The following is a 25,875-nucleotide window of genomic DNA, read 5'->3' as shown; positions in this document are numbered from 1 at the left end:
GTACTGATTTAGCTAATAAAATTTACAAGTATGGGAGGGAAGAGGAGGGTAGAAAATTCATACACTACCTTATATTCTAGCAATAATATTTACATTTGATCATTGTAGCCCACTGTTTCCTTCCTCAAGTGTTTTATATTCTGAAAGATCTTGAATAGTACCATGAAAGTAGTATTTGAAAAAATAAAGCAGGCTTGCTTGAGTTAACTGGACTAATGAATCAGCAAGCACTTTAAATGTGGAGCCTACATTTTTCTATGAAGGGTGCAGTCCTCTGGGTTGAACACTTGGAGCTTTTAAGACCTCACACCTGGGAGCTGATGAGCATCCCATGCTGGACAGGAAGAGCAGTGCAGGCAACCTTTGCGTCCCTGTCCTACCACTCTGCATTTTCACTAGACGGGCTTTTTAGTGCAGGTGTTTTGTAGGGAGAGGGAAGGAAGATGACAGCGGCTCAGGATACCCCACATCCTGGCCTCCCCAGTTTCCTTCTTTCCCATGGGACTTCCTTTTACTCTGTCTCTGGAGTAGCCTTCTCTGCCTTGGAAAAGCAGCCAGTGTGGTTCTTTACATGAAGTCTGTGAGTGGAAGAAGGTCAAACTTCCATTTCCCAGATCCAAGGCAGAAGCAGTGTCTCCTGACCTAAGAGTGGGGAAGCTGAAATAGGGCCCCTTAGATGCTCTCTAGGAGCCTCAGGATTGCTCCCTAAATTTAAAATTTCAAAAAAGAAATATTTTGAACAACACTTCTTGCTGAAAGTGGATTTTTCTTGAGATTCAACTATATAAAGCAGAAGCAGTTACTCCTTCTACTATAGTTACTACCTACTGTTTTTTAATCTTCAGCAGGAATCAGCCTTATCTTGAAGTGAGAGGAATATTAGAACTTGAGATGTCTAATTCTCATAATTTCTTTTACACCCCCAAATATAATCACTCTCTCAACATTTTCAGGCATTCATGGAAAGGCATAATAGCTAAATGCATCATCTTTGATGTGGCAGTTACCATAGTAACTCTTCTTTTCACACTGATTATGTAAAGCCCACCCAATATGTGCAGCCACACTTTCCTTTTAAAAAACCCCACTTAATTATTGCCTTTAAATTCTCCTAACCCCTCCCTTTGTTTTTGCTTAAGTAAACTAACACGAGTATTTAGGTTTAGAGTGATTTCACTTCCTAGATGCTGAAGTTATTTAATTCAATGTAGAAAGAACTTGTTGCTTAAAGGAACAAGAGAGGGGAAAATCAAGGCTTTATTGGATATTGTTATTTGTATTCTTCTAAGTATTTTGATCTTAATGCAAGAATTAAGGGTATCATCACCTCAATGCAAAATGCAAATACTGATACTGGTCTTTAGTGGCAACACAAAAAAGGTAACAATGCAGATTGCTTCAGTATATCTAGTTTTCAAGTCTTTACATGGTACCCCATTAAGACTTTTATGTAGACTCATCATACGTGAAAGCTAAGAAAGGAAATATATTGTTCTACCTAATGATATGCAAAGCTATAAAGCAAGATGCTTCACCTGTAAATTTACTGGCTTGGAACTTAATCAATACTCATAAAATTCACTTGCAAAACAAGTATTTTTGCATCATTTTCTTCCCACTGTAGTCACCTGCATGCCCAGAAACTGCTTTCTGTGTTTCAAGGAACTGTCTTAAGAGGGTAAAGCAGGGTGTGTGTATGGAAAAAACTTGAAAAATATTAGGCCACACCACTCCAAACTAATGAAAGTCTTTGGGGTGTATCCAGTGGCAGGCAGCATACCCGTCATGGAACACGCCTCCACCAGAATGGGGGTGCTCCGCTAGTCACAAATATCTCTGGTATAGGTCAAAAGCTGCATTTAATGGAAAATCAGTGCTGTTCTGTTCAAGCATATCCTGACAAGTCACACAGCAGGGTTCAGAGAGCCAAATGAAAACAGTTAGGGGTAAATCCTGCTCTACTTCACAAGCCAGTACCTATCAAAACGTGAGCTCTTACTACAAAGCCTCAAAAATTAAAAAAAGGCACTGACCTGCACCGCTACGCCTGCGGATGTTGGTGGGTAGTGTGGGGATGGATTCATCTTTGAGTATGTAGAATATATAGGAGCTTCATTCATTAATTTGTTGTAGAGTTCCAAAGCTTCCATCAGTTTAACATTTAATTCAGACAATTCTGAATGCTTCCTAATTCAAGAGAGATAAACGGAGGGTTTTCAGTTACAATGTATTTCCCTATGTGTTCAAGTTTAAAATGGAGCATAGTAAAAGTTAAGAAGTGCCTTGGAAAAAATTATTAGCATCTAAATACTCAGTCCAAGAAAGGCTCTCTACAACACATTTTCCTGAAATGTATCCACCTCTCTTTGCTCAGTTCTCATGATCTAAATATTTAAAGGTTACCTGCACTTGCTGAAGAAATACAGCTCTACACACACTGTCCCCCACAGCACTTAATTAATTGACCTATGGGCCACCTTCGTCCAGGTATACACCATTGTAGCTCTCTTCCCTCTCACCATCATGGGGCAAAGTAGTAGCTGCATCATTCTGAAAAGACTGAGGGAAGATGCGACTGAAATCTGCAGATCCTGGGATTAACACACTTTAGCTCAAGTTCACCAGATAACAACTGGGACTGGAGTGAAGGAAACGATTGGAGCATGTCCCCATTACCAAGTACCACATGGTTATTTCTACAGATGGAACCGGAGATAAAGACAGTATCTCTCCCTCTTCAAAGCTCAATGTACCGTTATGCTACACTCAACAGTCAACCAAATCTAAAGAAATGGTACTCGGCTGAAAATCCAGGAATAAATGAAAATGTATACCCAAAATTAGAGATGCAGTTTTTTAACCCTATGAATAATTTTACATTCTAACCTCTTTGCAACCTGAAAACAACCTTTGTATACAACCTAGTACAAAGCTTGATACCAACTTCTAAACAAATCTTGACAAGTTGAAGGATATCTAGAAAGGTTATCAACTTATGCTCATTTAAGTCTCCAGTGTAGCTGTTTAATGATGTACCTGAAGTTACAATTTCAGTTTCATCATTTTTTATTGCCAGGGAAAGTTTTGGCTGTATTTGATCCAGGATCCACTTGCTTTCTGCCAGTTCAAATCTCTCTTCTGGCATCATGTTTCAAATGCATCTGTTTTCTTGCCATCATCTCTCTTCACTGTTCAGCTTTCAAACCAGTGACTGGGGTCCAGTGTAGTGGGGATACAATAGTATGGCTGATCTTGGCCTTGGTTTCCTGTGAAACATCCTGACGCTTGATCTCTTCTATTTCCTTCACTGTTACCCTTCCAAGCACCAATCTCTTTTGGATTTCTTGGTTGCAGCCTCCGTCTGAATTGAATACTGGCCCAGATATGTAAAATTGTTCACAATTTCAATTTCTTTATTGTTGACCTTAAGGTTCTATGTTACAATTTTTTATTTTCTGGATGTTCAGCTGCAGTCCTGCTTTTGTACTTTTTTACCTTCATCAGGAATCATTTCAAGTCACTGTTGCTTTCTGTCAACTAGGTGGAACCATCTGTGTATCTTAAACTGATCTATTTTAACTCCTCCTTCCTCTGATCCTGACCTGCATTCCTTATATTTCTGTAGAAAGTTTGAAGAGATAAGGAAATAATATATACCCTTGCCTGATGCCTTTGTCTATAGGAAACCATATTCTCTCCATATTCCATGTGTCTCCATATTCCTTCTTAACAGTAGCTTCTTGTCCTTCATACAGGTCACCCATTGGGACATCATTCTTTCAGGACCTTGGATAACTCCTCATGACCCACACAACCAAAGGCTTTACTGTAGTCTATAAAGCATAGATTGATCATCTTCTGAAATTCTTTGATGCACTTCAGCAGCTAATCTATATGCATTATTTAAGTTATATTTTGTCGCCATGCTTCTGTTAGTGACCTTTCACAGCTTTACGCTGATTTTCAAGATTATTCATTCATGGTCAGCACCACATTCTGCTCCTAGTCTTGTTCTGAGAGTGAAAAGAGAGCTTCTCCATCTCTTATCTGCAATTATGTGATCTATTAGATTTCTGTATTGGCCATCTGGTGATTGCCACGTGTACCCTCAACTGACAGGATGCCTGAAGTATGTGTTTGCATTAAACAGATGGCTGGCTCCACAGAATTTCGCGAGTTATTCTCCTGCTTCATTTCTGACCCAGGCCAAATTCTCCCACAACACTGGATTCTGCTTTACGTCCTACATTTGTGTTCCAGTTCCCCTCCATAACTTTTCAAAATAAAGATTTCCTCTTTGCCAAGCTGCCAGCAGTTTCTCCATGGTGGCTGACTGATGCTACCCCTGTGCTACTGGAGGTAGCACAGCAACTTCAGCTTTATAAGTGAACATGTATGAATTTCCACACATGCACAGACCATTCCTACAGTTTCAAGCCCTTCTCCTGAAGCAGAAACATTCTGGAGTCAGTCTGACACCCACTCAGGCAATTCCAACACCTTTCTTCAGAGCAGTGCTAAAAAAAATTGGCTTAGTTAAGGCCATTAGCCTGAGTTGGCCAATCAGAAGCAATCTTGGGGGTGATCTAAAGAGGGAGTCTTCTGGGAGGTACGAAGGCGCCCAGGAGTTAGGGCAGCTGCAGATCACCGGCCTTCCACCACCTCACAAAGGTCAGAGGAAGAAGAGGAACAGCTGCTCCAATTCCAGCAATTAAGTATGCCATGTTTTTGAAGGCCATTGGGTCCAATCCCCAACTGTTGCAGGACACCAATTTACACCATCCCACTCAGATGACTGTCATGTGGGGGAGGGGTGGATCTGTGTTTTGTAAAGGTTCCCTGCTGGATTTCCAAGGGATATACTCATTGTTATTAGTATTAGGTGGAAAAGCATGCCCATACTTTATCCTGAGACATCCAGGTCTTAATTCTTATGAGATATACATAATCTAGAATGCTCTTTTGTGTGGCTTCTCAGTAGGCCTGCAGTGGTGGATTCTTTGTGATGATTATTTAAGGCACTGATTTTTAGATGCTTTCAGCACTTGCTCCTGTGTTTCAAAGGCAGCTTTTCTATATGAATCTGAGAAAACCAAGCCTTATTTTGAGTACTATCCTTGTTTTGTTACTCTGGCTGCATGGATTTTCCCCTCCCACTCATCATCTTAAAGGCTCTCTGTGGAAAGGGAGTTGTTGCTGGAACAGGAGAATGTTGGTCCAAAGGAGCACATTTGCATGGCTGTGTGGTTTCTTCATTCCATCCTTTCCACATATGGTACCTCAGTTTTCTCTTTATGTAGTATTGGTTGCTACCTGTAGGGAATTCAAAGACTGTCGTGACACTTTTGCCCTGCCTCTGCCCCACCACTTGGACTCTCCTGCTGTCAAAGCATATAGTACATCTTTTGCTTTCAAGTGTCACATGGACTGTCTTACCTATCAATTTCTTCTAGTTTTTCATCTATCATGGGACCCATCTGTTGGCAGATATCTAGGAATACAAACATGTTAATTTTGTTCAGTAAGTGATCAGACTTGTTGAAGAGACTGCAAGCAATATAAAAAATGTCTGCCATGAAATATGGATTCCAGATGGTGATGGGTTAGCACCCTACCATACCCACCCATCTTCCTTTCAGACTTAGTTTAGTGAACAAAGGAGAATTAACTTGCTAGTAGTTCTGGAATGTTAGCACATTCATCAGCAATCAAAGTTACCTTCTAAATCCAGAAGATCAGAAGAATCAGGTTTAGGATCTGTTGGATCTATGCTCTGAAGTAACTGCAATGCCTTGTCCATCTTATTCTTAAAAACAGGGAAAAAATCACTAGAAAGTTAAAGCTTTTTCAGGAGGAAGCCTGAAACATTCAGTTTCTCTCCCATGACAAAATCATACAGTTGTCTCTTCAAGAGAGTTTTAACTAAATTATTTTGTACCATTTGAAAGCCACCACATACCTCATCTATGTAAACTGGCTCAGGCTCAGTTTTTGTAACTTCCTCAGCAATATCTTCAAAGGAAGAGTTCTTATCCACAGTTGCTGCTAAGAGAACATGAGAGTATGCATTTCTCTTCAGTCTAATATCTCAATCCAGAATATTTCTCTTTAATCTCATCTGCAAATATAACTCATAATATGCAGCCTGCTAAGCTTTCTGCAGAAACTCTTCAGAGATGGGCAAATGGAAAATAATTTTTAAATTCTGTTCATGGTTAAGACAACATCTTTTACTGTGCGCTCTGAGCAAAGTACTCAGACATCAAATTAAAGGTAATTTCTCAAGATTTTTAATTATGACTAACTTGTGATACTTGAATGCTGTTTGGCAACTGCAACATGTTTGATTGGGCAGGAACACCACATTTATGAACAAAGTCTCTTCATGAACAGAACTTCATGCCATCTTCATATGCAGCTTTGCCCTGAAATACTACACCACTAACAGACCTATGGAAAGTTACTTTTCAAAAAAAATGCAGGCTCTCTTATTATATTGCATGGAGTAAAAGTGGTCTGACAGGCTGAACACAATTAGGCATTGTGAGTCAGAGAATTAGATTGCATATCCAGGGTATTTAATTCTAGGGTATTTAGTCATTTTGTTTCATGGTGCTTTCCTACATTAATGTGGGATAATACTTGATATATCATTTTTAAAGTGTTCAGGACCAAGTTTTTACTCAGCTTACCTGACTCAGATTCATCATTTAAGTTAGAAGTCACAAAATTAGATGGGAACAATCCCACTCCTCTGTGATTTTCTCCTTTCCACCAGTTGGCATCACTAAGCAATAAAGATATACATTTTAACACACACAACTGAACTACAATATTATATCTCTTGCCTCCTCCCCTTCAACTTGCATTCTTTCCCATTCTTCCTTTAAGAAAATATCCAGATTTTCCCTTAATATAGAAGCAGTATTTGTATCTTGCCTTCATGCAATCCTTGTTCTATTACCAAAAAGCCAGCTATAGAAGCCTCAGCTTCCTGCTACAATTAAAACATTGCAAACTGCCCTTCCTTCCAAACTGCCCAAGGCCTTCTACAATGCACACTACTAACAGAAGAGAATCCTGTGAATGGGGGCAGAATCTTCCCAAAGCACCACCTGAGTACAAGTTTAAATATATTTTACTGCATATATTCAACCCACTCTATTTTTTTATTCTTCTTTGTAACTTTTCAGTTAGGAGAGAGAAAAAGATGTCTTCCAAACCCTCAGACTAAAGTACCATTAATTTTTATATGATACAAAACTGATTCAAACAAGCTATTTAAAATTCATTCTCTCTCTCTCTGTATGTGTGTGTATTTATTTTCAGGCTTCTCAAAAGTATGAATTTTGCTGATCACTTAACTGTATGATCAGCAAAGTTATTTCACACAAGTACAATGAATCCCCAACTGCAAATATAAGAATTCAGTGTCTCATTTCTAACTAAGACTGCAATCTTCAGCTGTGTTGAAGAATCAAAAATGGAAAAGGTCCATCTAGCTCACAAAGAGTCATGTTTTTTTACTTTAGGCACTGCTATGATGCAACCTTCTATATTACTTTCAACTAGGGCTGGGCAACATGCATCCCCTTGTGTCTTAAAAAAATGCAAGTATTTGCTTGAAAACCAAGTGTTGCCAACTTGGAAGAGAACTGCACTCCTGGGAGGCATTTCTTGGTTTGAAGAAACTGTTCCTTATTGTCAGTGCTGCTGCAAACCCTCTGTAAAGATACATGTTGTAGGCTAGCCAGTTTGCATGGCCTCCAGTCTTCAAGCCAAAAAGCCATTCAAAAACTTTGGAAATTCACTGGCTACATTTGGATGAGTGCGCCTCAGCTCATCAACTCCACCCTCCAGTTATACCCTCTGGCATGACTGCAAGATTACATGTTTTCACTTCTGTTTTCAAAGTCATTACAGTTCTTCATTATGCCTGAGTCCAGTTTATACAACCAATCCAAGTTCAGACTATGGTTTACAATCCTGGCTTGTTTCCATAAATTAGAGTTTGGGATAAGGACATAAACAATGGTTTGCTGAAAACAGTAGGAAAATCTTCCAATCTTCTCCAGAAGGCCAAGCCAAAAAAGAGGGGAAGGGTAGCAGCACACACAGATCCAATAGCTAGTTGTAAGTTTTATTTGAACAAGAGAAATGCATGTTAACATACAACTGGAGTAACAATTACTTCTATAGTAATTGTAAGCCTTTGGGTAAAATGCTTAGTCATAAAGAACTTTTCTGGGGCTGACAATAAACTTGGGGCTCTGAAGATCAGAAGCTGGAATGACTGTAATTATCAGGTCATATCACAATCCTGAATATTTCTGTTTGAAAGTTCTGTTAATTTCAATGGAACTACATACAAGCAAGTATTCCAGTCTTGGTAATTTACTGCTTTGGTTCTGCTTCAATTTGTGTTCTTATATTTGAAAAGCAATCAATAGGCTTTGGAAATAGGGTGGAGATAACAGGCTTCCACACCACTAGACATGTGTAGTTAGAGTTTAAATAAATTCTGTTGCAAAAGCTTCCTTATAGCTTAATGGTACATAATCCTTTTAGAATTTCAAGAAGAGAAATCCACTACAAAGGCTTTTAAAGCATTTGATCTAAATGATTTGCAGAAGTGTTTTATGATGTTTCAGCAGAGTGACTGTTCAAAGAAAGCAGCAAGCAATAATAGAATAAATAAAGCACATATATGCTTAGCTCAGTAACCCCTTGCCCAAATAGAGCCCAAAATACAACATACCTGTCATCCAAAACAACAATAATATCTCCACTCTTAAAGGTAAGCTCATTGTCCTCGACAGCTTCAAAGTCATATAAGGCTCGCACTTTTCGTGAGAATTTCTGATTGTTCTGCTGAACTTCTACAGATGGGTATAAAGATTTTGTGTCTGTTTGTTGTTGTTTTTGTTCTTGCAAAGATAATTCAATAGCTATGATTTGGAGACAAGAAAATGTATTTTATACTGATCGAAATAAATATGAAAGTGTTAATTTCAGATTTTACAATGTAGTATGTTTGGTAAAACCTTTGAATATGGGACTCATTTTCAGCTAGCTTCTTGAGCCCAAGATATACAGAGATCCTCTCTTGTACATTTGCACTTCAGCCTACTTTTGCGTTTAAGAAGATGTAGATTAAGGTACTAATCCCAATACTGGTGTTCAAAGGATAGAACAGAACCTAACTCTAACACCACACGTAAGATGACAGTGTAACAAGGCATCAATTCCTTCTGAGTTTCCTCAATTCACAGTGAAAAGAGGTATTCAAACTCTCTCCCATTCTACTTTTCAAACAGTGCATCACTCAAGCTTTTCTGGCAGAGGATGCTGATTTCATCAAGGAGAGAAGACACCATCTGCTTCAGGATACTGTGTCATATGGTCCCAACTATTCGAGAACAAATGCTCTAAAGGTCTTTAATGCAGTAAGTAATTTGACAGTGCAACATGGACAAAAATTGTAAAAATTCAGTTGCAGCCTATTATACAAGTACACATTCGGAATCTTAAGTAGAAGTATTTTGGATTGCAATATGTTTAAATTATTCAAACCATACTATAGCTCAGTCCTGGTCTGGAAGTTGACTATTGAGAATGTTCATTCTTTAATACCACTGTGGACAATAGAATACATCAAAGAGAGGCATCTGTATATAAAATAAGTTCTCTCACAGGGTAATATCTCAACAGGACCAATGACATGATCCAGTTGGACTAACAGCACAACTTGCAATCCTTAATTCATTCAATATGGTGAATTGAATGAATTCAATTGAATTGAATGAATTGAGTGGCCCACAGATTGGAGTTTTGAATTGAATGAATTGAGTGGCCCACAGACTGGAGTTTTTCTGACATGGGTTTTAAATGCAGAACTGACTAAGCCACTGATGGCAATAAAGAAGTTATACAATTACATGTAAAAGGAGACAACCAATTGATTACACTTGAGGCATAGCGCAAGATTCCTAGAGGACTACTTTGGTGAAAAGAATATTTAAATTGTATTAAATATACTAACTCAAGTGAACTCATGGAGAGTTTTGTAGGCTGTTAGGTATAGCTATGAGGAATTAAGGATTCAAAACTGAAAGTGTTTATGAGCTTAAAAAAAATGTCAGTTCTTGACAGGTTGCAATGCTAAGCACTAATGGTTTCAAAAGACTTAAATGATAGGTATCTTGAAAGCTCTGTGAAAGGGAGTACACATTTTCTGAGAAGCAACTTAGTTTTCCTACTTCCTTCACAACCTTAAAAATAGAAGATCCATTTCTTCTTCCCTTAGCACCTTCTTTCCTAGCATTTTCCATTTCATGGGTTCAGATGTCTTTAAATGGAAAATGTTGTGCATTTTAAGCATAAAATTGTGCTTCTGAGCACAAACTTAGAAACACTTGAAATATTTCATCACTCAAGATGTACGTGACTAATATTTTACCTTTAGCAATATCTTCATCCTCTTTGTTTTTGCTAGATGATGCACCATTGTTGGCAGTCATTGATGGACTCTGTAAATGAACTTGCAACATAAATATGCTACATCCAGTGGAAAAGTTCTATATTTGCTTGTATGTTGCTTGTAGCTGCTCTGTGGTACCATGTTTAAGTTATTTGGAACAATAATGGACAGGAAATTTAGGAGGTGCTAGGAACACATTTTGGATAGAAATCCTTCTGTGGAAGCATCTCATCTGATTCAATTCATTCACAAAGTAATGTCACGTACTGTCTGTGAACCTGTTGTCAGGCAGGGGTACATTGAACTTACTCTCTTCTGTAGCCTCCATATCCACAAGACTCTCAAATAGCAGCCCTTATTTATAAGTCTTTGCCTCCGTTACCACAGTGAAATTCAACCAGCCTAGACGTTCTTGTTTAAAGTAAAGACATAAGCTTCCCTTCCCCTTTTGCCAGCCTGGCATCTCTCAAATATCCAAGTCTTGGTTTGAAGCACTTGCCCTTCAGGCGGCACACCTCCTTGGACCAAGGCTTGTCTGTTCCTGTGGGACAGCCTTCCCGAGTCTCTCTGTGCTTGATGCTTCTTCTGCACTTCCATGCCAGATGCTACATCCAGGTTTAAATATGCCAGCGGTGTTTTCATCTTTCCCTGCTGGGTCCTTCCAGACTCCTTCACAAACAAAGCCAGGGCAGGGGAGGACCCTCTGCCGCCTTCTGGCATGTCATATAGCAATTCCCTCTCCTGCTACCTCTCCGAACTTAACAGGCTGCTGTGGATACGTCCCAGGTGTTGCTGATGCAGTTCCACTTTCCCCTAGCTGGGCTAGCCTAACCTTACTGACTGGAAATTCTCTCAGGTAGCTTTCCCTTTCACCTTTTTCCTCACACCTGACTGCTTGGGAATCTACAGCAAGAGCATGAGGATGACTTGACCCTGTGAGTCCTGGTGGTCTCTTACACTGCCCCTTAAACAAAGACACAATCAGTTCCCAAGGGACAGCATAAATACTACAAAAGCAATACAAAACTATGATTTAGCACTATGTGCAGAAGCTTAGATTTGCCCGCTCCTGCCTCTCCCTATATGCTCTGATTTGCTCCTCATTGCCATTTTTGAAGGCAAGACACACTTTGTCTAATATTGACAGAGGCACAGAATATCATTTGCTGAGAAAGAGGAAGTCAGGGACTGGGCAACAGGGCAAAGAAACAACCAAGCCTGACACTAGTTTATGCATGTCTGAGCCAGCACGAAAGTGACATTGATCTGCAATCCTGGAAAAGGGTCTCTATCCAGAAGTTACTAGGCTTAAGTGTAAGTTTCTAATAAATTTATTTCCATCTTGTGAGATCCCCCTGTTCCGAAACAGTTCAGTGTGATAACACATCTACATGTGCTTGCTTTTAATGTTTATACACACTATGTTATATTGCTTAATAACCTACAATTCTGAACATTTCACAATATACATATTAAGAAAATACAGAAAAATTGAGATGATTATGTAAGTCACCTTGGGTTCCTTACCATAAAAACGATATTAATATACTATACTATACTTTACTATAGCTGAGTCCTGAAGTAGAGCCTGAAACCAGAATGGAATCAGTTTTATTCTAGAGCAACTACAGCTAAAAGATCAGTACTCTCTTGAGCACTTTACCCAAGAAGAAGTTCTTTGTAACCAGATGATTGATATTATGGGTCCAAGGATGGTTTTTCAGGAATTGGAAATATTTTGATGCCATAGAACAGGACATGGGAATGCAGTGTTCACTCTCAATCTAAACTACCTCAAATGCCAGTCACAGACTCTCAGCCTCATCTGCCTCATAGAATTCTTGCTGTCAGGAATGCAGAGACCCATGTTTGTCACCTTGGGTTGCTTACAAGCATACTGGTACTTTAACAGATCATCACAACTCCCTTGCTCCAGCCTGGTCTTGCATGGACTATCTAAGCAGACAGAGCTGGGAGAAATCTACAACACTCTGTTCATCCACCAAGGTGCCAGTAATGAACACCAGCAATGCAGTCTTATTAAGGATGAGCATGACATTTTCCAACAGCACAACCAAGTCACAGGATGCAGTATTAGGCAGGAGTGTGAGAAGGAATGGCACGTGAAGTTGACATTATCCTATTTTGCATCTATCTGGACCTTTATTTATTTAAACATTTTTATGCCGCCCCCATAGCAACAAAGCCTCGGGGTGGCTCACAACAACAAAAAAATATAAACAAATATAAATTATACAACAAAAATATTAAAACCTTTGGCTTGCTGATGCTAGAAGTCCTATCAAGGCAATACAGGTAATCCAACTTATGGCATCATTTTAAGGCCTGTTTTTTAATTTGTACACTGACCAGGGAAGAGTCCTTTTTGAAGGCAAGAATATACACTTTACTATAGTTGTCACTGATTAGTTGTCAAAACTCTAGTCATAATCTCAAAACCAAACATTTACTAAGGAGGAAGCAAGCTCAGTATTTCAATTAATTTAACTAAAGTATAGTTCTGTATCTTCAAAATTTTAAATATGCTTAAACAGAATCAAATATAGTCTCTTACCTGTGACCCAGCTGTAGGAAATGTAATCCCTTCTTCCTTTAAAGATTTAATAGTTGCTGATATTAGACTAAACTGTGGGTCTTTCTGAAATTCTTCCGACCATTCTACCATTAAAGCTTTTAATTTTTCACATACTTTAGGATGAGCCTAAAAAAAGAAAGAACACATAAAGACACCCATGTGCATAAACAAGCAGACATGAATTTACAACATAGTTTACAAAGCAAACTTTTAAAATTACAGTTAAAATTGAAAGATCCACAAAGCTAGTTCTGCACACCAACAAGGGCTTAGAGCTTGTATCTGCAGCAACATTTGAAGGTAGGTTCAAAACGAATCTGTGATATAAGCTTCTGATGCTTAAAGAAAAGGTGCTAAATTATACCAGGTGTGGTTCTTTGAATCCTGGCCTATGTTTGTACAGAATTTAATAGTCTTGTTCTCAAATCTGGAAGGCAGTAAGAGTTGGTAAAATGTTTACAATAGATTCATAGGGAGTTGTTACAGTTAGCATTATCCAAGCATACACATTTCCAAACATACAAATGCTTCTGCTCTTTCTGTTGTACCACCACATAGGATAATATTTATTCTTTCTTTGCAATCTCTTGCACCTGCATGAAAGTTGTTACTTAAGCTATTGCAACAGGAAAATTTTCTTCAGAATAGTTATACGCAGAGTACAATTTGATTGTGGTTTTGTATAGCCTTACCCTATTTCTTCCATTAATTTCTCTGGCTTATATTTCAAGAATTTATGTTCATTTCTGTAACTTAAGCTGGCATCAGAAGTATACTGACAGATATCAAGACACTACTATATTAATACATTTTTCCATTAATTTTCAGAAAGTATAATGCTCATTAGAACCTTACCTTATTAATTATAACACGTACTTCACTGGCAAAGTCACGTGAACAGATTTCCAAGTGGAAATTTTTTCCACAGTTTGAAACACAGGCTCCTAATAGCTGACAAGTGAAAGGAAGGACAAAACTGAATCAGTGAAAATAACCACATAAGATTCATATTCTCTATATAAGTAATGACAGGAGTTTTGGTCCTTTTGGTTCTAACAAGTAAAGCCAGGTTGTTTACCTGTAACCGCTGCTCTTGGAATGGTAATATGTGCATTCACACACCTACACAGAGACTGTTGTGGGGAAGATTCAATGCCTAAGTGTTCAACTGGGGGGAAGCCTCTCCCCCTTCTTGTTCCAGGTTCATGTGGAAGGTGCTCCCTCCCATTCCCTCAGTTCTATTGAGACTGCCATGGGTCCCGTGAGTGAGAGTGAAGTGTTGTGCACCCCAGACTGGCCTGGCCTCTGTACGCCCTTGGTAAGCAAGGGGACAATCGTCAGAGGGACAACACCAAGTATGGCCAATGGACACGTTATGTGAATGAACAGACAGCAACTCAGGGAACAACAGTTACAGATAAGCAACCTGCCTTTCTTCTTCCTGGCTTCTGTGCATCACACATTTGGGCAACTAGTGAGCTTACCTCAGGCAGGATAGAGGGATGGTGTCATTACTGGAAAATCAAGGAGAGGACTACTCTGCTGAAGGAGCAGTCAGCCCTTGCATAGATGTCTAGCCTGCAGTGTTTGATGAATGTTGACGGCATGAACCATGTGGCAGCTATGCAGACTTCTTCCAATGGGGTCTCTGTGAGGAGGGCTATGGATGTGGCAATCATTTGGGTGAACCTTTGGATGACCTACAAGTCGAAAGCCAGGTAGCTTGTAGGCCAGAGAAATGGTGTTCATGACCTAGTTCACCCATCTGAGTACAGAGGAACAAATGAAGTCTTGGTTTGTGGCAGAAGGATTCTGTCCTAGAGTGGTAAAACACAAGGACCCTTTAGATGTCCAGTGAGTGCAGGATGGATTCCACTGAGTTGGTAGGAGTGTTGAAAAAGGTTGGGGAGACAATGTCCTGGATGAAGTGGAATGCCAACCTGATCTTGGGTTGGGTCGGAGCGCTACCTTGTCTCTGTGGAAGATGAGGTAGGGAAGGTCTTCCTGGAAGACACACAGCTTACTGCAACACCTGGCTGACAGGATGGCCACCAGGAAGACGACCTTCCAGGATAGGAGGTAGAAGTCAACTGTGACCACTGGTTCAAAGGGGTTCTTGGTCAATGCCTGCAGCACAATCAAGAAGCTCCATGCTAGCGTACAGGAGCAGATGGAGGGGGCATGTTATGGAGGTCCCTCAGGATCTGGTGGATACGGGGTATGAGAAAACTAAGCACCTTTGTAGTGGTGGGCGGGAGGAAGAGATTCACTAAGTATACCCTGGTGGAGGACGGTTTCAGCCCCTTCTGGAAGAGCATCTGTAAGATGCTGAGTATTTACTTGACAGTGGCATTTTGCGGGACAAAGTTCTCCTGACATGTAAAGGCAGTCCCATTTGAACAAACAGGAGCTTCTTGAGGACCACACTGAGGATGGTTATGGTTTCTGAGTCCCTACTCTGGGGCCTATGTTGTGATGTGCCATGCCATGAGGCACAGTGCCTCAATACTAGGGTGGAGAACTCAGCCATAGTCCTGTGAGATCAGGTCCAGGGTACATGTTAGTCAGAGAAAGTTTGCACAGCAGTGCCAGAGGAGTCAGATGAACTATGGCTGTCTTGGCCACCATGTGATAAGAATGCGGTTCATCTTGTTCCTCCTGAACTTTGTGAGCACCCTTGTGATCAGGTGGAAAGGGAGAAAAGAATAGAATAGAATTCCCCTCCATTGGAGGAGGAAGGCATCTCTCAGAGAGCTGTTCCTTTGCCTTGTCTGGAAGCAGAAAATCATGCACATCATATTGTTGGCTGGGGCAAACAAGTCAATCGAGGGTGCACCTCACGAGTCAAACAGGTCATGGATGGTACCAGTGTTCAGCTACCACTCGTGTGCCCCAAGGTTCAAGTAACTGAGCGTGTCTGCCAGGATGTTGCTCAAGCCTACCACATACATGGCTGCACGGGTGATGTCCCTGTTGATGCACCAGTCCCAAATCCCAACAGTCAGTTTCATCAGCAGTATGGACTGTGTGCCATCCTTATTGATGCAACATATCACAGTTCTGTTGTCCCTCTCTGGACATGATGCCCATACAAGATCATTGGAATGCAAGGCATGCATTGTGAATAGCTAACATCTCCAAGAAGCTGATGTGCTTGCAGAACTCCTGGAGGTTCCGAGTCCACTGGGTTTGGAGGTCATTGCAGTGGCCTCCCCATTCTTATAGGAGTGCATCTGTGGTGATGGGGCCGGGGGCGGGGGGGGGGGGGAGAAGCTGGTGTCCTTTGGCAGGCTGCAAGGTGTGGTCCACCAGTGAAGGCTGCTCTGGAAGGACAGGGGGATACTGCATGGGTTGCCTGATGAATGGAATCTGTGGATAAACCAGGGCTGCAGGAGCCTCATTTGAAGTCTCACAAAGGGGATCACTACTGCTGCTGCCATGAGACTTAATTATTTATCCTTTCATTTACATGCCGCCTGCTACTGTAGTCTCAAGGTGGCCTACAATAAAGATAACGGCTGAGCAGCTTTTATCATTGGTGTGCTGTGGGAGTCATTTGCATCCTGAATTCAGTGGCAATCTTGGTTAGCATGGCTGCCCTGGATGCTAGGAGAACAGCATTTACTGAGGGTAAGTAAAGGCAGGCCCTTATACAGAGGATGGACCAGGAGGAAGAGAGAACAAATTTCCTGTGGCTTATACACAGCCCTGGGGTCTTCAGGAAGGAGTAGGTAATGTGGATGGAGGACAGCAATTCTGCCGTAAATGCTATGATGATAAGGAGGCAGTGACGGAGGCATGGAAAGATCTGTATTCCTTAGAGGGAAAGGTGTGAGCAGAGCCATGCACTTGGCGGGGTGGTTGAAAACACTGAATGGGAGCACTCAGATTGGAACATTTCAACTCCGATGATTTGGAAACATAGAGAGTTGTGGTGATGTGGAAACAGGCATCTTTCAGATCAATTGAGGAAAACCAGTCTCCTTTTAACAGGAGGAGGAGGTGATAAACTGATTGATGCCTCTGAGGTACAGTATCAGTCCTCCATTTTGCTTCAGTGCCATGAAGTATCAAAAGTAGAAGTCTTTACTCAAGTGTGAGGAAAGAAGCACCTCCCCATCTAGGCACAATGGTGGTTAAAAAGAAACAGTGAAAATGGACAGAAGCCGTCCTGCATGAACCTGGAACAGAAAGAGGAGGGGGTCCCACCAAACTGAAAGCTTAGTTATTGAATCTTCCCAACAAGAGGCTCCATACAGATGCAGAACCCATATGTGTGATGCACAAAGGTCATGAAGAACTAAAAATAAAACTAAAGAACGAAGACCACATGCGGTATCATTTCAGCCAATACATAAAATTCAAATATAAGAAACTGGTCTAAGTGTTGTCATAAAAGGAACTGTTTAAACTTTCCCTTCCAAAATAAATAATTATACTTACAGTTAGTGCCTGCAGAGCAACATGGGGTACCTTGTGGTTTACTCTCTTCAAAATAGCTTTAAGGCAGTCTTTTGCTCTAGATAAAAAATGTCAGTATAAGACTCTTATTTTAATTACCCAGGGCCCAATCCTATGCATGTTTATATAGAAAAAAGTCATACAGCTTTCAGAAAGCCTTAGGCAGTGATACTAGCTAAGGAATACTGAGAGCTGTTAAGACAATTTCTGTTTAATTTATAGAATAGATTGGCCATTTTATTTAGGCAGAATCCAATGTCACATGAACAGAATTCATGTGAAAGTCCTTTCTTCTCTGCAAGTTTTGAAGGCATGCAGTATAGATGTGAGAAACACCCCTCTTTCAGGTCTGTGTACAAAAATACTCTATTTGTTTCCTCCCTTTAATCACTTTAAGAAGAGGATGGAAAGTCTTGCAAGTAAAAATGTATCAAGATGTGCCTTTGTGAACAAATTCTTTATTATGAACAATACAGAAAGAGGTTCCACTTATTATGTTTACAACTTCCAATATAACCTTAATAAGCTTATTAGGATACAAGATTCATTTGAACTCAGTGGACAGGGAAGTGAAAATGTTCAAGAAGCAACAGATAAATTCTGAACAATTAACTACCTCATCTTCCCTCCTGCCTGAAGATGTAATGTTCCTATTTTATATCATTTTAGAAACCTTCAAATTAGACAGAGGGGAAGCATAATAATATTAGCACCCTTTTCCATCAGACATTATGTAAGCTGTGTGTACACAGCCTACACCTTTAGGTTCTTTCCACATAAATGGGATCCCTGAAAATGCAGAGTTCCAAATTGTACAGGTTCTGTACACCCATCCTCTTCCCTCTTCCACATGTTGATTCAATTCATGTTGAAAAGATATAATCTCTCCTGTGTCCTCTGGCTGATTATCCTTGTAGATTTTTAGCCTTAAATTGGACAATGCTAATCTTACCTACGAAAGCTTGCTGATTGCACCAACTATAATTTGGCATGCCTTTTTCCTTATTCAGATAAAACAGAGTCTGATTGCTTTCAGATCTTGAAGGAAGTGCTGCCCTATTCAAGCAAACACACATTTTTCCTCTTGCAGTTTAATCTAGTAGTGCATATATTTAGTTGCATACACTTTACAGAAGAATCATGAGCAGACAGTCCCCAAGAGTTTTTAAACACAATTAGTTCATACTTGCTATTATGAATAATGCACGCTTGCCCTAATTAAGTTGGCCCTTTCTGGATCCCCCTTCTTAACAAAGCTCTGCTTTTTCACAGCACAAAGGAGAAATTACTTACCAGCTTGGACAGTTTTAAAGTAACCCACATTTTCTCTGGGTGTCTGAAATAGATTCTGAATTTTTATGTAAGACATAAAAAACACTTCACCATGTGTACCTGCCTAAAGTGACTGAAATCAGTATCTGTTTGGGGTAAAGGAAACACTGATCAAGTAGAAAGCACATAAAATAATATTCAGTGATGAACCTTACCCATTAGGTGTGCTTCCAACTTTGTCACATATATCCATAATGACTCCCCAGTCTTCAGAAGTATTGCACTCATTTGTGGCCTTTTCTGCACAGAAAAAATGGTGCTCTTAGTATTCTTAACACAAGCACTATTTATTTTAAACAAGTGCCTTTTATTCTCAATATACTCCTAAGACTACTTACGCGAAAACACAGTTTGAGTTCCCACTGAAGTAAATAATTCATATTAATTTATATCATATTATTAATTTATATAATGAGACACACACCTACTGCAGTGTAAGGGGTAGGGGTGGGGAAGAATTCAGTTTTAATCACAAAATCACCAACTTGTATCACCTGCTTAGTTTTAACAAACCTACATCTGAATCCTTCATTACTATGTAAAAGTAAGCATTTCAACATTGTGTAAATTAGTTCTTTCAAGGTAAATGAATGACTTATACATTGTATTCATATTATTTTACATCCAAACTACAGCATGAACCATAGGATGAATAATATTCATTCACTCAAAAATCCTTCCCAGTATACATTTTAAGTTTGTGGAATATAGTGGTAAAACCATGACTTGAAGAGACTCTGCAAAGTTAATTGTTTTGTCTACTAGCACCCATCTGAATGCAGGATACATTTCAAAGATGCCTTCAGAACCTGTTTAGAAGTTCTGCAGCCTCCTTGTGATTCATAGACAGAAAAAATAAAACTTCATATATTATCACAGCACTACATTTACAGCCCACCACTTCTGCTCTTATAAGTAAACCAAAATGGCTTACATACTTCTCTTCTACTCCATTTTATCCTCACAGCAACGAACCTGTGAGGCAGGTTAGGCTGAGAGTAAGTGTCCAGCCTAAAGTTACCAGTGAGTTTCATGACAATTTTGGGACTGGAAACTGGATCTCCTGGGTCCCAACACTAACCACCATGTCATACTTCGGCAAGGGGCGGCATAGAAATGTTCTGATGATGATGATGATGATGATGATGATGATGATACTAGAAGTCAAAACACATAGAGGGCAATGTGGGAATTTTGTGGCATCTCTAAAGCAAGAGGTGATAAAGTGGAACAGAAGTTTCCAAGCACCAAAAAACTGAATTCGTCGATTTTTCCAGAAATGCTCAAACTACCCCTAGCTTCCAGCTTCTTGGACCCACTCCTGCCAGATGACCCTGGAGGATACCATGTTCAATAAACTGCGGGTCACAAGAACCAAACAGCACACACTCCTTCATCCACTCCCAGGCATAATGCATCATCCACCAAGGGTGCAGAAACACAGTGTAAGGCATTTATCTTACTGAGTCTGACCACTGATGCATTTAGTCCATTACAGTTGACAGCAACCCAGAGAAGCCCGATGCCCTCCCTAGATATGCCATGCACAAAACTGGATCTTTTGCATCAAAGCATGTGCTCTACCACTGAGCTATAACCTTGGCTCCTATCCCATGTCAACCTGGAAACCAAATCAGATCAAATAAAAAATAACCAATATAATCCAAAAGACACGACAACCCCTTCAAGTCTCCAGGGCCAAAGATTACAGATTTTTTTTCTCCCTACCAGGAGTCTTAGTACTTTCTTTTTAAGTACAAAGGAACTACCCTTCCTTCAAAGAAGAGTTAACCACTCTTAGGGCCATACAATAAGTCCTGTCCAGGCAATCATTAGTACCCAGGAGGGGCAAAATTCCAAACCCTAACAGCAGCTTTCCAAATGTGATCCCTTCACCATGTTTTGAACTTTATCTCCTGTCAGCCCCAACCAGCACAACCAATGGTGAAGGTTGATGGGAAGTATAATCCAAAACTATAATACAAAATCTGAAAAACACAAGGTTGGGGAAAGCTGTCCCCAACAGGCAGTAGAACTCAATCCTCAAGCAGCTCACCTAAATACTCAAGCTGTACAAGCAGAAACGTCTAAAATAGCATGACACATTAATGTCCTGCATGTGTAATCTGTCATAATATAAAGCAGGATCAGTATAACAGCATTTTATAGCAATTGTAATCAAGAGCAAGCAGTTCACCTGCATTAAACAAAAATATTCTTTGAGCTTTTTATAATATTGACTAAGACAACAAAACTAGTGCCAGAAAGCAAAGTCCACCTGCCACTGAACTTCCAATGTATCAGTGGTATTCAAGGACACTAAATAATTTAGTGCACAACGCATATCAACTCAGAAATAAGTCCCACTACATTTAAAGGGGCTTACTCCCAGAGAAGTGGTCATAGGATTGCAGCATCTGTACACAGCAGAAGACTGCACTGTCATCTACAGAATGGCTCCAACATTCTCTAGAAGTATCTGAACTACTATTTACAACCCAATCTTGAAATGGTTGCTTCTAAGCCATCTATAGAATTGGAAACACACACCATACACAACTGATGGAGTCCTTTCTATGGCTCTTCTAAACGTACATGTTATAGACATGGACAGAGGTTTAACTTTGACAGGTAATTATCAGATCTAATTTTCTACTGGAATTCAAATCTATTCTAACAGTGAAAATTAAACAGCAGACTCCCTAAAAAGTTGACTGTCCTTGGTTATTCTATAATTTGTACAACCTGAAATTTTGTATTTCAGTATTCTTGTTTTTGTATTAAAATTGTGCTTAATCTATTGAAATCGATGTCATATGAGCAACCATGCAGAGGACTACAGCTTTTGTCCAAAAGCCAGGACACAGACAGCTTTCAGACCAAGCAGTGCTTCCAAGAGCACAATTTCTTATTTGTTTCTTTTGCTAATATATTCTCAAAATGTAAGAATACCTTGGTTATGTTACAAACATAAAACATGCATCTCACTTGAGGGTTTTAAACTTTTTTGGAAGCTTTAACTAGTACAAGGTGCAGTTGCTGCCTGTTGAGGGATGTGTGGTATGAAGTCAGTTATTTTAGCTGAACAGCAACTGGCTCACAATTTGCTCAGTTTAATGTGCTTTTCACTTCTTAAGTCCTACCCTATATCCTACACATCCTAGGGACTAACTTCTCATGAGTTTTCAAACATTTTCAAGTTATTTTGCAGAAGAACTTGCAGAAGGTATATCCACAGGAAAATCATTTGACATGCACTCAACATTTGGTTTTCTCAGTTGTGGCCCTCAAATTGTGAAACTCTTTCTGGAAGCTTGGCTAACTACATACCTTTCCTTTATTATGATTTTCTTGTGCAGCCTACAGCAATTAGTTTGTCCTTCCATAAAAGTACTCTAATGGTATTTTGAAATTCTGTGATGTTGTACAATTTGTTTGCTCCGTTCTAATGACTGATATTTTTTTTTGCTATAGATTTTATAGTTTTTATCATTTTATTGAACACATTTTATTAGATCCTGTGCAGAAACTGAGAATATATAGAGAACAATCCTATGACTTCTACATAGTGTCTGAGGGGCCGTAGTATATTTCAGATTCCCTGATCCCCAGCTGAAGACAGCACTCTAAGCACACCTGTTTGCTGCAAAACCAGGAAGCAGAAACAGCCACAGCGACAAGGTCAGGCACTCAACCTCTGAAAAAAGTGACAATTAAGTGGGTGGGGATGAGACCAAAGAAGCCTGTCTTTTCTGAGCCTCTGCCAGCCACCTTCCTTTCCGAAGGACAAAAAAGTCCAAACTGTGAAGATTTCCTCTACCTCCTAGCCTGCATAGGTCACTGATAAAACTACCCATAACGCTGTGCCCTTAATTTTCTTTCTTAATTACAGAAATATGAAAAGACCATGTTGGGGAATAGGAAAAATCCCAGCATCCATATTGGTGTAATACCTTTATTACACCAACATGGAAGTTCACTTTTTATGACATCTTTCTTCATTAAGCAACTGGAGGTTTTGAAAGCTGGCACATTCTTTCCGAACTGTAAGTTGACCTAATAAGGATATTACACTAATCTTGATTTTGGGATTTTTCCTATGGCCAAATGGCTACCTTCATTCTATGTGTGATTTAGAGAACACCAACTTAACATTTCAATAGTGGAACCCTACATTGGAGGAAGAGGCTTTTATATCTCTCAAAGCTCAGGACTTTACTCTCAGATGGTTTTTCCTCACCATCTACAAGGTAAAGCTATCCAATTTGACATAATTTGACTTTATGTTTGTTACCTAGAACACCATCTATTACTATGTCCAGCTTTATTAATACAAAGGCAGCCTTCTCTCCCCCCCCCCCGGTTTTCCAGTAGTCATGGAACCTGTGGAACACAGTTGATTAACAGATACTATATGAATAGAATGGGAGAAAAGCTACTGCTTGCTTCTTTTTTGTCCTCAGCAGCCCTTCCTTCAATTCTAGGTGAATGTTTTCAAATCTTCCTCCCCTATTCCACCTTAAGTCTATGCAGACATTTTAAACTTCGATATTAAAATCACCCTTTTTTCTTATTCTGTCCTTGCTTTTTACAGCTTGTCTGATGAAGAAATCCGGAGATCTTTTATGTGACATTTGCATTGGCCTAATAAAAGTATTAGTCTAACATGGGTTACTTATTGCACACTGCCTTTCAGCTCCAAATCTCTAACAGTTTAGCATCGCCAACACTGTACTCCTAAATAAAGCTTAGAAGTGAAACCAACCAAATCCAATGGGCCTTACTCCCATGCACAGGATTGCGGCCAGATTTCACTATTCTTACAATAGCATTTGAAAAGCAGTCTGCTCTCAGATTTTAAAATATTATTAACCAGAAATGAAATTGGCAAGTAGACACAATTGTAAATGAGGACAGAAAGTGCCTTGTGATGTTCATTCATAATGACCTCTTGAATGATAAATTTCAGCTCCAATCCCTTTTAGACTTTTTTTTGTTATGACAATCTGGACTATTACCAAGATCACTAACTATATTAATTTAAGAACCAATATTCTTTTATTCAACTAAGAGAAAGGAAGCAAAATAAAGGGACAAAAAGCACAAGGTTAACATTAAATCACTAAGTCCATTTTTATTAATTCCCCTAAGGCGGATTCATGAGTTATATCAATAAGATTAGTTCCAGGGCCCAATTCAAAGCACTACTGTTTACCTATAAAGCCCTAAATGGCATGCACACAAGATATAACAAAAAGACCACCTCCTGTCCCTACAGGCTGAGATCCTTTTTGAGGCCCTGTTATATGTTTTATCACCAAAAGAAGTAGTTGCTGAGGAGAAGGGACACAGCCTTTTCTGTAGCAGCACCGTAGTTATGGAATTTCTTTTCTCAAGAATGAAGACTATCACTGCAGCTGATGGCAGGCAACAAAAAAATGTTTCTTCCCGTTGACTTTTAATTGCTTTTAAACTAAAGGTTAATTTAAACTCTGACCCTTTTGATATTAAAGCTTCAATGTCAATGTTTGAGGATGATTTCTTATTTTATATAAACTACTTTGTGGTATCTTTCTACAGACTGAAAAGCATTATGAAAACATGCATATATATATCCATATATATATAAAAATATAACTACATGCATCACTATATATGTGATGGGAGTAGGGGAACACAAGCTGCCCTGTTGTTCTATTGTCAGCACTGTTATTCCCTAAGTACATGTGACAGATATGACCCATGAGGCAAACATGTAGACTAGGATACAGGTTAAAGCCCTGAGTCATCCTTGAATTTGTTCTTAGGCAAATTAGTTCAGTTTGTATACCGCATGGGGGAGGAAGGGCACGTACCTAGTTAACTCACAGCCAATATACTACGTAATAAAAGCAACAAAAGCTCTGAAGATAAGGAATCTTGCGCCTCTTACGTATCTGAACAACAAATCAAACCTTTTAGGCAGAAAGATGCAACACACAGTACTGTGCACTAGTTTAAGAGACTGAGAATATCTTTACAACAATCACTTCATGAGGGTGCCATTCACTCCCTAAGAGTCTCATCTACTCAAAAGTACAGTCCGACCTATGCGAGCTGGTTTAGAAGTAATCCCCGCCATGAACAGCTTAAAACGCTACCTTCCCCCTCCCCAAAAGAATGGGTAACTTCTCTCTAGGTCGGCCCAAAATATTTCAGTGGCGTGAAGGGAGGAAAAAGTACCCCACTGAACCCTCCTTTGTCCACCGAGTATCGTGGGGCCCCATCCACCAGGAAGCTCTCCTTACCCCAGCCTCAAGGACAGATGTTGGCTCAGCGTCCTGGTTGCGTCAATGGGGCAATGTCTCCGGAGAGTTTCCGCGAGTGGCTGCTTCCCCCGCTCCGCGCCCCTCCGCGCTGCCTTGCAAGAGCCCTCCAAACGGCCCCCTGGAGCCGACCACCTCCCCTTCCTCAGCCGGGAGTGGGGCAGGCAATCGCCCTCCCAAGCCGCGTAACCTCCCACTTGCCCCTTCCTAAGGACAAATCCCACCCGCTGGGCGGACGCTGCCTCACCCACCGACATCCTGCTCGAACGGGTTCGACGCAAACAGCGGCATGATGATGATGATGAGGAGGAGGAGGAGGAGGATGGCAGCGGCACGAAGGGCGACAACCCGGGGCGTTCGGCCCGGCGGCTACCCCAGGTAAGCAACCGACTCGGTACGCAACAGCCCCTCCGTCCCACTTCCTGTTCCGCCTGCCGACGTCATCAGGAAGGACCTGTCCCCGCCCTCCCAGTGCCCTTAAGCACATGGACGCCTGTCCCCGCTCATGTCGCGGAAGACGCGCTAGCGAGACTTCTGAGCTGAAGGCAAACAATTAAGAATTGACCTTCCGGTGCCTGTTTATTTACCTCGGCAGCGAGGTGAGCACGGTGACCGCGGAAGGGAGAACGCCTTCGTGGGCGTGACAGGCATTCTAATAGTCACCTAGGTCAATGGTCCTCGACGAGAGGCGCGTATAGAGA

General features: G+C 40.3%; 1 protein-coding gene across 6 annotated transcripts in view; it reads right to left on the bottom strand.

Annotated features, from left to right (window-relative positions):
- Nucleotides 1–25,598, bottom strand: part of STAM2 (signal transducing adaptor molecule 2) — a 31,231-nt gene extending 5,633 nt beyond the window's left edge. Inside the window, exons 1-12 of one of the 6 annotated variants that reach the window (XM_044417745.1) lie at nt 25,426–25,598; nt 19,025–19,109; nt 17,520–17,595; nt 13,932–14,027; nt 13,056–13,202; nt 10,460–10,529; nt 8,759–8,948; nt 6,693–6,787; nt 5,960–6,042; nt 5,719–5,806; nt 5,437–5,491; nt 2,034–2,187 (exon numbers count right to left, since the gene is read on the bottom strand). In XM_044417745.1, the coding sequence (XP_044273680.1) occupies nt 2,034–2,187; nt 5,437–5,491; nt 5,719–5,806; nt 5,960–6,042; nt 6,693–6,787; nt 8,759–8,948; nt 10,460–10,529; nt 13,056–13,202; nt 13,932–14,027; nt 17,520–17,595; nt 19,025–19,109; nt 25,426–25,465 (1,179 nt within the window). In that variant the 5' untranslated portion in view covers nt 25,466–25,598. Of the gene's footprint in view, nt 1–2,033; nt 2,188–5,436; nt 5,492–5,718; nt 5,807–5,959; nt 6,046–6,692; nt 6,788–8,758; nt 8,949–10,459; nt 10,530–13,055; nt 13,203–13,931; nt 14,028–17,519; nt 17,596–19,024; nt 19,110–25,156; nt 25,401–25,425 lie in introns of those variants that run through there. The other 5 variants (XM_044417748.1, XM_044417744.1, XM_044417747.1 and 2 more) reach the window with 5 other exon arrangements.
- Between the last annotated feature and the right edge of the window lie 277 nt (nt 25,599–25,875).

The sequence above is a fragment of the Varanus komodoensis genome, unplaced genomic scaffold (assembly GCF_004798865.1).
Source record: "Varanus komodoensis strain SLA01 unplaced genomic scaffold, ASM479886v1 scaffold9, whole genome shotgun sequence".
Taxonomy (NCBI): domain Eukaryota; kingdom Metazoa; phylum Chordata; class Lepidosauria; order Squamata; family Varanidae; genus Varanus; species Varanus komodoensis.
This window is presented reverse-complemented; position numbering and strand designations above follow the sequence as displayed.